Source organism: Nicotiana tomentosiformis, chromosome 10, assembly GCF_000390325.3.
Source record: "Nicotiana tomentosiformis chromosome 10, ASM39032v3, whole genome shotgun sequence".
NCBI lineage: Eukaryota > Viridiplantae > Streptophyta > Magnoliopsida > Solanales > Solanaceae > Nicotiana > Nicotiana tomentosiformis.
Genome location: NC_090821.1, coordinates 66,455,329 through 66,469,910, shown reverse-complemented (window position 1 = coordinate 66,469,910; position 14,582 = coordinate 66,455,329). Strand labels below are relative to the sequence as shown.

General features: G+C 31.8%; 1 protein-coding gene across 5 annotated transcripts; it reads left to right on the top strand.

Annotated features, from left to right (window-relative positions):
- Positions 1 to 5,767: 5,767 nt before the first annotated feature.
- On the top strand, positions 5,768 to 12,927 carry LOC104104010 (transcription initiation factor TFIID subunit 11-like). Of its 5 annotated transcripts, none has more exons than XR_011411476.1 (7): positions 5,770 to 5,961; positions 8,054 to 8,378; positions 9,323 to 9,410; positions 10,367 to 10,466; positions 11,676 to 11,836; positions 12,243 to 12,382; positions 12,470 to 12,927. XR_011411476.1 is itself a non-coding variant. In XM_070187255.1 (6 exons), the coding sequence occupies exons 2-5, from the start codon at positions 8,062 to 8,064 to the stop codon at positions 11,801 to 11,803; spliced, it is 633 nt and encodes a 210-aa protein (XP_070043356.1). In that variant the 5' UTR covers positions 5,770 to 5,961; positions 8,054 to 8,061; the 3' UTR covers positions 11,804 to 11,836; positions 12,470 to 12,927. The 5 variants fall into 5 exon arrangements, 1 of the variants encoding a protein (XP_070043356.1); XR_011411475.1 differs by having other exon boundaries at positions 11,927 to 12,382; XR_011411477.1 differs by having other exon boundaries at positions 5,768 to 5,961; positions 10,367 to 10,448; positions 11,676 to 12,382.
- Positions 12,928 to 14,582: the final 1,655 nt, after the last annotated feature.

Sequence of the window (14,582 nt, the reverse complement as noted above, 5' to 3'; positions counted from 1 at the left end):
GCAACTGTAAGTGTGATTTGCTACCGAACTTTGTGTTCGCTGAAACACTGGGGTTTGAAGTACCGCTATACCAGAGTGTGATTCGTTCTATCCTGAGAGGAAATAATCCATAACCTTGGGTACTAAGAGGGGATTAAAATTCCTTAAGGAAAGACTGTGAATTCAGTGGGCTCGAATTAATTACTGTTTCATTACAATAACTTATATTTTCCAGAATTATTATTTATAAATACAGCAATAAACATTAAGTAGCACTTCACCATTTGAAAACCTATACATCGGGGTAGGATGTTGTTCGTTAGTTGGTATGGTGAACAAGTTGGTCCACGATTCTTTGACGCCATAAGTTTTCATTGCCCATAAATTAAAAGTTATCTCGTTGCTAAAATAAACACAAAGCATTCCTCCTAACACTGATACACCCAGCTCATCGTCTGAAGAAATTTGTAACCCGCTTGTTTCTGGAAAAGGTATTATTTCGTATTTTTCACTTGAAATATTCAATGAAACCACAACTCGCCCTCCGGAATATCCGTACCAATGAAATGTTCCATGTACAAATGCCAAACATTCCCCTTCACATCTCCGATAATAATCCACCCTACCTGATGTTTCATGAATTCTTTTCCAGGAACCACTTTTCAGCGCAAGAATTTCATCAACTTGGTCATTAATGTCAATCTTAACGACTTTATAGTCATCATTAGTAGAGTCATATCCCAATCCGTAAGCATATAATTCCTCGTCTGAAAATTCTAAATGGGGAAGTATTATTGATTCTCTAGTGGAAGGGTTCCATAGCAAGAATCTATAAGGTTTACCCGGCCAAATCTCCATGAAAAACAAGCCATCGCAACAACAGTGGTTTTTAAAAATTGCCAATTGTGTAGGTGAATCAAGTCTCTGTATATCCTTAACAATATGAACTGGGGATAAAGAAGAAGAAAGGAAGTAAAAATTTCTATTGATTCCTTGGCCAAAAAGCAGTTTTTGAGAATTTTGGTTATTGGCATGAAATTTGAGATGTTTTTTTTTAAAGTAAGGTTCAGATATTAATGTATTTCAAAATTCAGAAACGCACTTGAAACGTAGAAGAGATTTCACGGGTAGCCTACTTATGATGTCCATAATTATTTCGTCTTAGAATATTGTGAGTTCCATTCTCATATAAAAACAAAATACACTCACCTTATTAGATGAAGGCCCAAGAACTGACTGCTGCTCTAGAGGAAAAAATATATTAGGGTTGATAGTTGCGTTGATTTATATTTATAATATAATATAACTTTGTCAAAGAACTCAAGTAGAATCTAGTCCTTGTCGAAATAAAATTTGATACCTAAGACGATCGGATTACTATTTACTTCTTTGTTTTATATCACAATTACACGTTATAGTTTACCTATTTGTCAATGGACAAATAAAGTAGTACTCAATTAAATAAACAATCTTCTATCTATATAGAATAGGAGAAGCAAAAGTACTATTTTAAGACAAGTGTCTTAACCACAAAAGGCAAAGTGGCATTGTTAACATAAAATAAACTTTTCCAACTATTTTTTTTTAATTTTAAATTTTGAATTAATTGGTTACACTACTAGAATTAATAAATATAGATATCTTATAATTATCTATAAACAAACGAAAATCTTCTATCTATATCTATATAGAATAGGAGAAGCAAAAGCACTACTTTAATACAAGTGTCTTAACCACAAAAAGCCAAGTGGCATTGTTTAGACAAAATAAACTACTTTTCTAATAATTGGTTTTTGAATTTTAAATTCTGAACTAATTGGTTACACCATTTGAATTAATAAACGTAGATATCTTATAATCTTCTATCTATATCTCTATATAGAATAGGAGAAGCAAAAGCACTACATTAAGACAAGTGTCTTAACCACAAAAAGTAAAGTGGCATTGTTAAGACAAATTAAACTACTTTTCTAACTAATTATTTTTTGAATTTTAAATTTTAAATTAATTGGTTGTGTACTTGAATTAATAAATATAGACATCTTATAATTATCTATAAAAAATAAAAATACAAAAACATTATTCTACTCATTCAAACTGGGGAGTAGTTTCAATTTGGGTTTTAAAATTATTTTACAATAAATTTTTTTTTTTAAAAAAAACTACCAATTCATATGTCAATTTAACAATATTAAGTAATCTATCTATCTATCTATATTCTATCTATATAGAATTGGAGAAGCAAAAGCGCTATATTAAGATAAGTGTCTTAACCACAAAAAGCCAAGTGGCATTGTTAAGACAAAATAAACTACTTTTCTAACTAATTTATTTTTGAATTTTAAATTTTGAATTACTTGGTTACACTTTTTGAATTAATAAATATAGATATCTTATAATCTTCTTTCTATATTCTTCTATCTATATAGAATAGGAGAAGCAAAAGCACTACATTAAGACAAGTGTCTTAACCACAAAAAGCAAAATGGCATTGTTAAGATAAAATAAACTACTTTTCTAACTAATTTGTTTTTAAGTTTTAAATTTTAAATTAATTGGTTACACTACTTGAATTAATAAATATAAATATCTTATAATTATCTATAAAAAACGAAAATACAAAAAATATTCTACTCATTCAAATTGGAATTTTAAAATTATTTTAAAATATAAAAACAAAAATAATAAAAATAAAAAACTACCAATTCAAATTAGAGAGTAATTTCTTCCTAATATCTATCTTCTATCTATATAGAATAGGAGAAGCAAAAGCACTACATTAAGACAAGTGTCTTAACCACAAAAAGCAAAATGGCATTGTTAAGACAAAATAAACTACTTTTCTAACTAATTTGTTTTTAAGTTTTAAATTTTAAATTAATTGGTTACACTACTTGAATTAATAAATATAAATATCTTATAATTATCTATAAAAAACGAAAATACAAAAAATATTCTACTCATTCAAATTGGAATTTTAAAATTATTTTAAAATATAAAAACAAAAATAATAAAAATAAAAAACTGCCAATTCAAATTAGAGAGTAATTTCTTCCTAATATAGTAGTAGTAGTAGTGTGTGTGTGTGTGTGTGTGTGTGTGTATATACATATATGGGAGTAGTTATTATACTAAATTGGTAATTTATTAATAATTCATATGTCAATTTAACAATATTAAGTAATGGATAATGGATATATATATATATATATATATATATATATATATATATATATATATATATATATATAATAAGACTTATAAAAATAATTAGATTTATTATGAGAAAAGTCGTACATATACACATAACTAAAATCATAATAAACAAATAGTCATAAATGAAGAATACTAAAAAAAAAAAAAAATCAAATAATATCGTACAAATACATATACTAATTAAATTTCTCATGTAGGAAAATTTAGTTAATAAATATAACTCATAATTTCATAATGAAAAAAACAAATATATAAAGAAACTATTAGGATATTATACATAAGATAATATATTATATATAAAACACATTTTATTAATTATTAAAAATATTAGTATATTTTATATAAAAATAATAAAAGGCTTATCTCTTTATGCTTTTGATGGATTAAAAATTATAATTTAGTAAAAAATGATATTATTTAAATTTTTAGTAAATATAAAATGAGAAAACTAATCAAATTTTATAGTAGAAATGAATGTACAAAAAGAGGTGGATAAAGATAATTTTATAATATTTATATTTTGAATTAATTAATAAACAAAATATAAATAAATAACACTCAAGAAAATTATTGATAAATTTAGATAATTGAAGAATTTTAAACAGTATAACATAAATATAAAAATATATTTTTCTAGAATAAGAAAATATATACGTATGTTCTACTAGAAGAGAAGTAATATCAAAATATTAAGCCAATTGACAAATTAATAAAAAAACACATTACAAAATGTATAGTACTAAGTATTTGCTAATTTAATAAAAAATAAATAAGGAATAAATAATTTATTTGATTACTATAATACTTTGTATCCTTTGATTTTGTATAGATTTTATTATATTTATGTATACTACATTAAATAATAAAATAGTATAACTATTATTTATTAAAATAATATGATATATTAGATCATAATTTTATAAAATTAATATTTCGTCAAATTATCCGCGTATTGTGCGGGTTCTAGCACTAGTTGTACTAATTAGAAAAGTTACAGTTATTTGATTTTGTAAGTTTCTTCCTTTTTAGTTTTTTCGTTTCGTGATAAATTAAGAAACACAGTATTGCAGGGGTGTTCTACGGTACTCTAGTGCAACTCCAACAACAAGTAACAAGCATACCCAGTATTATCCCACACCGTGGGGTCTGGGGAGGGTAGTGTGTACGCAACCTTACCCCTACCTTGTGAGGACTCCATTTGTAGTGAAACTCCATTGTACGTAAATGTTTAATTTGCTTGACAATATTTGTTTACATTCTCTTACTATTATTTTGCTGATTTATTTAAACCAAAGATATTCATGTATACAGGAGATGTGTATCCCATGTGTATCAATCTATCCCTTGTGTATCTCATATATATCCATATATACATAAGATATCGCATAAATTTTTAAATTCGATTTCAACTACAAATTTTGACTTCAAACCCTCTAATCTTTCTCAAATTTTGTATATTGTCTCATCAATATGTTTCAACGAATTTCAGTCATACCCAAAAAAAAAAAATTGCCTTGGTTTTTGAATGTTTTATATTATTCGTTATGAATTTTGATTCAAAACTAGTCTAAATGATTTTTAATTTTCCTAAAATTTTGTATATTATCTCATCTATGTGTTTTAATTAAATTCTAATCATACTCATCGAAAAAAAAATCTTTTTTGTCTTAGTTTTTTGAATATTTGATATCCTCCGTAATGAATTTTGACTCCAATCTGAATCATCTCCAGTTTTCCTCAAATTTTATTTTTTTTTACCTCATTTATGTGTTTTCAATGAATTTAAAATACCTTTTGAAAAAAAAATCTTTTTGCCTAGATCTTTTGACTATTTTATATCATTCATAACGAATTTTGACTCCGGAATAGTCTAAATTACATCTAATTTTTTTCAAATTTTATTTTTTACCTCATTTATTTGTTTTCAATTAATTTTAACCATACTCATTAATTTTTATTTTGCCTAAATTTTTTTGAATGTTTTGTGTCATTCGTAATAAATGTTGACTTCAAGCAAATCTAAGTCACCTCTAATTTTTCTCAAATTTTGTATACTACCTCATATATGTGTTTTCAACGGATTCCGACTATATCCATTGAAAAAATTCCTTTTGCATTAATTTTTTAAATGTTATATATCATTGGTAATTTTTATATGGTTATTTTTAGTAGCATGACTTAATGGTTATTTTTAGTAGCATGACTTAATGGCTAGTTATTGGTAAGTAATGTCTATTTGTAACTTATTCTTGTAGTTTTTTAATCTCTACAACATCTGGTAACCGCTTTGAGCGATCTCATTTAAGACAACTTTAATTTTTAAAAAGTATTTAAAATATAATTAATTTTGACAAAACTCAAACTTTTTATTCTTTTTCAGACATTTGTGTATACTTAAAATGTTAAACTCTACCCCAATCTATTGAACTACATTCAAACTTCATATTTGGCGGTGTACAATTAATTTTGAGACGGTTATACTTTAAAAAATTTATAAATTTCACCAATCAAAATTATTTTAATTTATAAATCTGACTTTTTTTCCAACTTTAAATAGAGATCTTAAAATGGCGATTTTGTGCACTTCCCAAACTAAAGACCACGACCCATGAGCTGACCCGAATTCAAACCCACGAACCCAAAGCCCGTTCAATTTCTTCAAAACAGCGGAACCCATCTCATATACTCGCCGACACGGCGCGCCATTCCGAATCATCTTTGCGAGGGTTCAGAATTACGATATTTTGGGTCCCTTTGCTTTCAAAGGTTTTGATTTTCCTTTCTATTTATATATTTAGAAGATTTATACTCATTCTTGATTAGTTTGTGTGCATGTAATATTATAGTAGGATTAATTGAATGGTGAATGCATTTCTCTACCACATTCTTGATTAGTATATGTCTGCTTGAATTGTTAGTGTGACTCTTATGATTGAAATGAGATGCAATTCTTTCCCTTTGTGAATTGTGACCTATAGGATTTACTCAGCCGTGATGTGTGGGTTAGGCGCACATCACAAGTTTGACTCTCCTGCAGACAAAAGCATGTCCTTTAAGTAGAGAAGGATAAGGGGGGGGGGGGGGGGATTATCCACTGTTTTTCAAACAAAGCACCACTAAACCTCGGGGATTTCTTAGTTATCGAAAAAAAAAGGAGGATTTCTTTGTATCTACACGTAACACTCTGTTCAGACATGCTAAGATTCTGTGTTGCAATATTCTTGAATGATGTATGCAAATGTCTTACAGGGAATTTGGAGGTGCCAAACTACCCTAATCAACTAAGGAGTTGTGTAATTCACTTATATAACAATAACAACAACAACAATTATGTCTCAATCCCAAACAAGTTGGATTCATTTGCTAGTTATGCGGTGATTATAATGCAATGATTATTTTTGCGGTGATTAGTGATGAAGGGATAGTTATGTAATGCTTAGTGAAGGAATTGTTATACAGTCAGACCTCTCTATAACAATATCTTTATATAACAACACTTCACTATAAAAGCCAAGTTTTTCCGGAACCAAATTTCATGTTCTGTTATAATATATATATTTTCTATAACAACAATTCGCTATAACATCCAAAAATATCTGGAACAAACGAGACTGTTATAGAGAGGTTTGACTGTACATGAATTACTTACTTTAAAAGGAAATTTTCGTCTTTAAATAGTTAATTCCCGTGTTGCTCATATACATAATCTTATTCTTAAGTTGGGAGGAGGGTAAAGCGGTAGGGCCATACCCTATGGAGTTTTCAACATATGCGCCAACGAGAGTCGGCCAAAAGCCTAAATTTATATGATTAAGTAGATGAAATTTGGTGAATAGTATAAAATGTTATTTTTAGAATCATGATGATATCTATACTAGCTGCGGTATGGTGGACTGGTAGTGTATATCAAACACAAATGTTTTCTTTTTGCTTAAGTTTGGTGTAACATGGCTGTCGTAAATGTCTCTGTCCCCGATGCCTTGATTGACTTCATTAGCACATTACACAACCTGTAATATATTCCTTTTGTTTGTAACATTCCCGGCATCATCTTATGCTTTTTGCTGGTTTTATTTATTAATACAAAGTAACTCTTTACCGATCAAAAAAATAACCATGATGATATCTCAAGACACTCTAGAACTAAAAGGAGATGCTTACAAAGGGTAAAAGATAAAGTGTGAATAATCAAAGGAAAGAAAAGTAAAGAATGATAGCATTCCTCTCTAATCTCTTTATACTATGTGCTAGGTTTTGCATCTTACTCTATTTTTCAAATTTTCTTTCAAGGAAACAACTACAATTATATAATCAAAAACTAACAGGGCAAGTGGGCAACTACTTGAAAATAAAGTGTGCAACTACTTTACCTTTTTGGTCTCGCTTGCTATAGTGCAGCGTTTCTTGTTTTTTTTCATGATTAGTAGACTACCTGCTTTTATTTTCTAGTCTCATTCATTTTTTTCTTCATCTAGAAATATAAATGGATGGTGTCGCTTCTAATCCAAAGTGCAACATAGTTCCTTTAACATTGTTGCTTCATCCTTTTGTTTACCTTCCTTTTGAATGCTTTAATCTTTTTTCTTGCTTGCAATTGATCATGTGACTTGAGAATATCAGAGCTGCAAGAGTTCAATGCCATTAATTTATCAATCAACCTGGTTTGAGAGTTTCGCAGAACTCTATATCATATGAGGTCCAAATCAAACTAGTTCTTATCTTTTTACCATGCTTGCCCCAAAAAAGGTTTCTAACATAATACACCAGTGTTCATGGTTGGAAGTTGGTTTATCTCAATCAAAATGGATGAATGATTAGTGTGGTGTACACTTCACCTGAATCTCACATTCTGGTGCAGTGAATTCCATGAAGCGATCTAAGGATCCTTTTGAAGCTGCTTTTGAGGGGCAGGATGACTCACTCCCTGAATCCCCTGTTGGCATTGACGAGAATGAAGGCCAAGACCAAGCTGCAGTTGATGTTCATGTTCATGGAGGTGATGATGCTAATACCGGTTCTCGTGACAACCCTTCAGCATCTAGAGCTGCATCAGTCTCTGTTGGTACTGCTGGTCCAATTAGCAAGCCCAAAGAGGAAGATGAGGAGGAAGAGGAAGAAAACATGGATGTGCAGTTAGGAAAATTCTCAGCAAGTAGTGATCCTGACAAAATGTCTAAGATGCAGTAAGTTTGTCAATTTATGTTATCAAATTTCTTGATTCTTTTTTGTTTTTAAGGATTTCAGTCATAGAGAATTGTCAGGATTGTATGGTATTATCTTGTTCCGTGATAGCTTCTGTGGCTGGTTGGAGCTGCCTAATAGTCGCTTTGCATACAAGAAAAGCTCCTTTTCATATCATTTGTTTCCTTCCCTCTCGTCTTTCTCCCCTTCCTTGTTTATTTGTTACTCAAACTATTAATTTAACTCTCTTCAGTATGTTGCGTACCCACAGGATATCTGCTCTATGAAAATTCTCAAAAACTATGTATCTATATCCAGAAGGTTGATGCTTCTATTGAGATCTGTGAACAGATAAGACTATAAGATGCATCTTGCTTGATATAATACAGTTAAATACCAATAGAAAATATTAGTAGGTGTTAAATATTAAATTCACATTTTCAAATTAGCTCTATGCAAAAATTTATCCCCCAAAAGGAAAAAAAAGAGTAGCTCTATGTAAAACTTTATGAGGTGCCTCCTACTACCAAAAAAAAATACTTTTCTCCCAGCAAGTCTCTAAGTCTTTCTTGTATGAGCATTGTTAAGTGAGGGCAAAATGGGAAAGTAACTAATGGGAATAGTACATCGCAGCTTTATATATACCTGTTATGTTAAAGTTTTTCTTCTAAACCTCCTTGTTATGTAAGCTCCATTTAAGATAATTTTTCTCTCCTATATTCAGCAGTTTTCGACCTGGTAATAATAATGTCACTATGACACTTCAAGAAAGAAGGTAGATATTTTTTTTGGATAAGGTAAGGTAGAAGAAAGGAGGTGGATATTGGCTTCGGAAAACTTGTACGTGGCTTTTTGTTGTCAAACTTTGTTATCTATTTTCCGTTCCTTTCAAATCAGTGAAAGCAAAAAAGGAGACCACATTTTTTTTTAATCATTTCTCTTTCAGGTCCATATTATCCCAATTTACGGAGGAGCAAATGAGTAGATATGAATCTTTTCGGAGATCTGGATTTCAGAAATCGAACATGAAGCGGGTATGTTTTGCCATTCTACCCCTTTACCATCTTTTATTTTCCTCAATTTCAAAGCCTGAATATGTTCTATATTATTGTACACAAAGTACAACAGATGATGTCTTGAGAGTGGTTCTCTCCTCTCCCTTAGCTTGTGCGTGTGTGTTTGTGGCCTTATTCATGTATGTGTTGCCTTATGTTTGCTTGGGCTGGGGAATGGAGTTAGACAAAAAGGAATACACTGAGAAAATGGGCAGAACTTAATTTTTCTATCTAATGTGACTTCATAATCAGTATTGTCCAGTCCTTCCACGGAGCCCTCATAACCAATAAACCACTTCCATTTTCTTTATATTCATCTCTGATACTCGCAAAATATTTCATCTCTTCGACTTGCATAGTTCCTAATATAGTAATTTTCTCCCTCCGTCTCCAACTCTCTATGAGAAGACTTTAATTTGGAAATTGTCTCACATGCAGTCTCATGCTAGTTTGTGTCTGATTTGTGTGAGTTCAGAGGGCCTTTTATCTGATATTTTCCCCTAACATTTAGCCCGTTTAAGCATTAAGTGTTGTCTTTCCGTAAGAATATAATGTCAAAATGACAAATTGTTAAAGATATATGTTGGAGAGAATATCTTTGTTCTCTATGGTCTTGTGGCCCATTGAGATGCTTACTTGTCTAATCTTATACTTTTCCTAGCATGATTTGGTATCATTTGTTTGAGTTGAGATGGCCTCATTACCAGATATTTGACCAATCCCTAACATTTAGCCCATTGAAGCAAAGTGTTTCGTCTTTCATTACAGACGTGATTCTCAGAAAATTGAGAATGAAACCAAATCTCTGTGAATATTATTGGGAAACATGAGGAACTTGTTGAAGCCTCAGGGCGTGAGATGTTTGCTTTTCCAGTTGGATAATTTGATGTTCTTACGTACTCTCTCGTGAATCTTCTTCTGTGTTGTCAATGCAGTTGCTGACGAGCATCACCGGAAGTGCCAAGATATCTATTCCTATGACAATTGTGGTTTCTGGGATAGCGAAAATGTTTGTTGGTGAGCTAATTGAAACAGGTCCATAGACATCTATAACTTTTTATAAGATGCTTACTGAAGCAAAATGTTTCATGATTTGGAAACAACAAGGGGTGTTGTTTCTGGCATGATTTTATTTTCTCCCCTAAACTTTATTTAGTTTCTTTTCTTTGAGCCTAGTGCACAGCTTCAAATATTTGGCCAAACTGCCATTGGTGTCTGATCAATTTGCGACAATCATGATTCAAAGCCTTAGAGCCCATATTGTCATATACTGTCCATGACTAAGCGTGTTGGTGGTTAAAATTTATTTGGAAACTTACCCCTATAAAGTACTAAAGAGTGGCATAAAATGTCTTAGGGATTCACACATTGCATGGAAGAGTCCTGTGCTAATTAAACCACTGTTGTCAAAGGCTCATTCGAGGCGCGCTTAAGCCCTGAAACTCAAAAAAATCACTTAGGTCTTAGGCTGCGCTTCAGTGTAGGCAAGGCACTAAGGCGTGCGCCTGATTGCCAATAAGTTCTATCTTGAACAAAGCGGTGCAAAATAATAAATATAATTGGCAAAAAGATATATTAATTGTTAAGAAATCGTTATGAATGAAATTCTTAATTTTTCCTTGCATTACATATATGGTTTTATTTTTTTCTAGAAAAGCCCTGATAGATCTGGAAACACCTGCAATCAGCGAATGAGAAGGGCTTTAAGGCAAGATAAATAAAATGACTTTTCTGCATGCCTGTTGACCCAAAAGCATTGCCACCCCTTTGTTGCTAGTGTTCTCTGCTACCTTCTACCTGTAAAAGCTCAATCTCACTCTTTGCCCTGCTTCTCCTCTCCCTTCGTCAAAAGATTGATAGACGGAATGTCTTTTGTAAACCTAAGTGAGCTGTGGTTAACCAATTTCCACTGTAATTATGCAGTGAAAAGTTGCTAATTCCTGAATAGTGCTTTTACTATGTGAGACTTTAGTTAACTGAAGGGCTGCTGGTGACAATCTTTAGTGTTTTAAGGTGGAAATGTCCTCGGTGAAGAAAAGTTGAAGGGCCTATGCTGTATTAATTTTTTCCCAAGCTATGTTGCTCGGACTCTCCAAAAATATCGATGGGTGCGTGTCGGATCCTCCAAAAATAGTTTATTTTGGAGGATCCGACACGGGTGCGGCAGCTGTTTTGGAGAGTCCGCGCAACATAGTCCCCAAGTAATCAATTTGATACTCAGTCATATTATAATTCATTTTGCAGCTAGAATGGTGATGGCAGAGAGAAAAGATACAGGGCCAATCAGGCCGTGTCACGTTAGAGAAGCATATAGAAGGCTAAAACATGAAGGCAAGATTCCAAAAAAATCAGTGCCAAGACTTTTCCGTTAGCGGATGTTGAAGCAACCTGTAGTTTTAGTTCAGGTTAGCTGTCCTCCCTTTGCTTACACCAGTTGAGCCCTTTTATATGCCTTTGTTAGATTTTCATAAAACCATAATTCTTTGCACTTTCAGGTCAAGTTAACATTGCTACTCACAAAGTTGTGGCAGTTTTGCCCTGTTAAATGTGGGGTTTGCTTTAATCAGAGGGAAAAAGTTAACATTTATAAAAATTGACAAGAAATAGTCTCAAACTATTTTCATACTGCTCCGAACCTCGAACTGAAAATGTGGCTATTTAATAACAACATCATTATATCTGTAAGAACCACACGTCTATCTAGTCACTGTCTCTTAAATTAGTTTTTGTATAACCTACTAATACTTTGAATGTGCGAGACTTGGTATCATCTATTGGTATTGAACGTTTGGATGCACTCGGACAAAACAGAAAAGATGGAGTGATGGACCACAATACTCCATCCGCCATGATGTTTGAAGGAGGCAAAATCAACTAAAACTTTTGTTGACTAGAAAAAGAATCCAAAGGACAGTGCGGAGCAGTTTGGGTGCTCCTCTTTAATTCTAACGGTGGGCGTCAACTTTCATACTCAGTTATTTATTCACACGTTCTAAGTTTTGATAGTGTTTCTCATCTTGTGTTTCCTTTTATCTCAGATTTGAACCAGCCAGCCATTTTCCTTGCAGAAAGTCGTCGGACACCCTTGTAAATCTTGGATGAAAAGCTCAATGACTGATTATTTAGGTTTTCTGGAGCTCAATATTACCTTTACAAGGTGAGATGCTGGGTCTTCTTTGAGATGCTGGTGATTATTCGGAGAATTAACTTGAAGAGCATTCAGCCAAGTCGATGAATCGTGGTACATCTTGAAGTACTCAATTGTACAGTTTTGAGAGTGTAGTACGTTGACTTTCAGCTGTCGCTTTCCTTTTTCCCTGTTCAGAAGGGCATACTTAGTAGGAAATGTTAGAATGTCAAGAACGATATGGTTGATGACCAAATCTTTAACCATTGGACAAAAATACTTTTTACAGCTTTGTTTGGATGGTTGTTACCTATTGTATTGTATCGTATTTTTACTTTAAATATGATATTTGTTTGATAGGTACTTAAATTTTATTGTATCGTATCGTTAAATTTATTGTTATATAACGACGAAAAGTTCACTTTATGTAACAATTGATTTGGTGTGTTGGCATCGCTTTTTCTCTCATCTTGCCCTTCTTTATTATTAAATAATCATATTTTATTCTTTATCTTACTTTGTTATATAATGATTCTACTTCTTATTCTATTTTTTTAAATAATGTTGCAAGTTTATTCTTCATATTGTTAGTGCGTGACATCATGAAATGATGACAAACGATACAATCTATTCAAATATTGTATTCATCAAACAATACAATACAATACGATGCATTATTATGAAACGACATGTAACAACCATCCAAACAAGCTGTTAATATAGGCAATGCCAGTTAGTTGCGTGAAAATAGTACGGGCTAGCCAGTCTTCGGACTGGTAATTGAAAAGTAACCAGCGTTTGTAAAGACATTGAAAAATAGCCATTATTTTGTTGCAATACGGAAAGTTCCAGCATAATATACTGAAACTCCAGCACACGAAAAGTTCCAGCATAATATACCAGAGATTGGAACACCTGTGTATGAACTTCCAGCATATTATGTTGGACCAGTATATTATACTGGAACTCCAGTATATGATGCTGGAGTAAATAATATACTGGAGTTCCTGTATAATATACTATAACTCCAGTATATTATGCTGGAAGCTCATATGTAAAACATTTGAACTCCAGTATATTATGCTGGAATATTTTCCGGATTTTGAACAACGTTTTCATTCAGATTTATCTTTATATGAAAAGTGGCTAAATTTTGATTACTTTTGAAACTGTACCTATTTTTCAACTACCACTTGTAAATCTGACTATTTTTGAATTTCACCCGTTAGTTGCGATTAAGTTTTAGTCACGTTAATATGATTACTTTACGTCCTAATTTTTTAGCGCTAGTAAAAAATTGTAGAAAATTAGTGTTAGAGAAACTAAGTTTTTATAATACTGGCTTGAGACAGAGCTTAAATGGAGCAATATGAATGACATTCATCGCCAAACTTGACATCAAATGAGAAATGACTTAATGTGTTTTTCAAATAAAGGGAGAAATAAGTTGTCATATGTCATCTTAAAACAAAAGACAACTAAATATTATTAGTATGCTAAGAGGACTAAATATTTGTGTGTATGCTAAAGGTTAGTAGTAGACTTTTGAACTAGTTGATGGGCTTTTTCACTTCGAAATTCTTATGACGAAGGGGGAGCATTACGCCCGATCAAGACAACAGTCGGCCCTCTAATAGAGAGTGCTATGGAAGAAATTAGGCATTGAACTGAGGTTAGTAGTGTTTATAACTCAGGACGGCCAAACTCTAGTCGTCGGTTTACTAGAAGACTTGAGCTTAGTGCAAGGGAGACCGAGCAAGGGGGATAAGTTCTTCCAACTGCTGAGGTTGCCTATAAAAACGATGCATTTACTTTTGAAGTCTCAAAAAGGCTAATAACTGGGACATACATTTACAAAGGCATATGATTTTCTCTAGTGAGAAATTAACTCCTTTAAGAGGAGGTCGTAAATATTGCATTGTTCCCTAGAAAGCTAGAATATTATTATTATATCCATATTTCAAAAAAGTTAACAAAATTGCATGAAATCCTATAAAGTAGATGAATAAAATGAATATACAAAA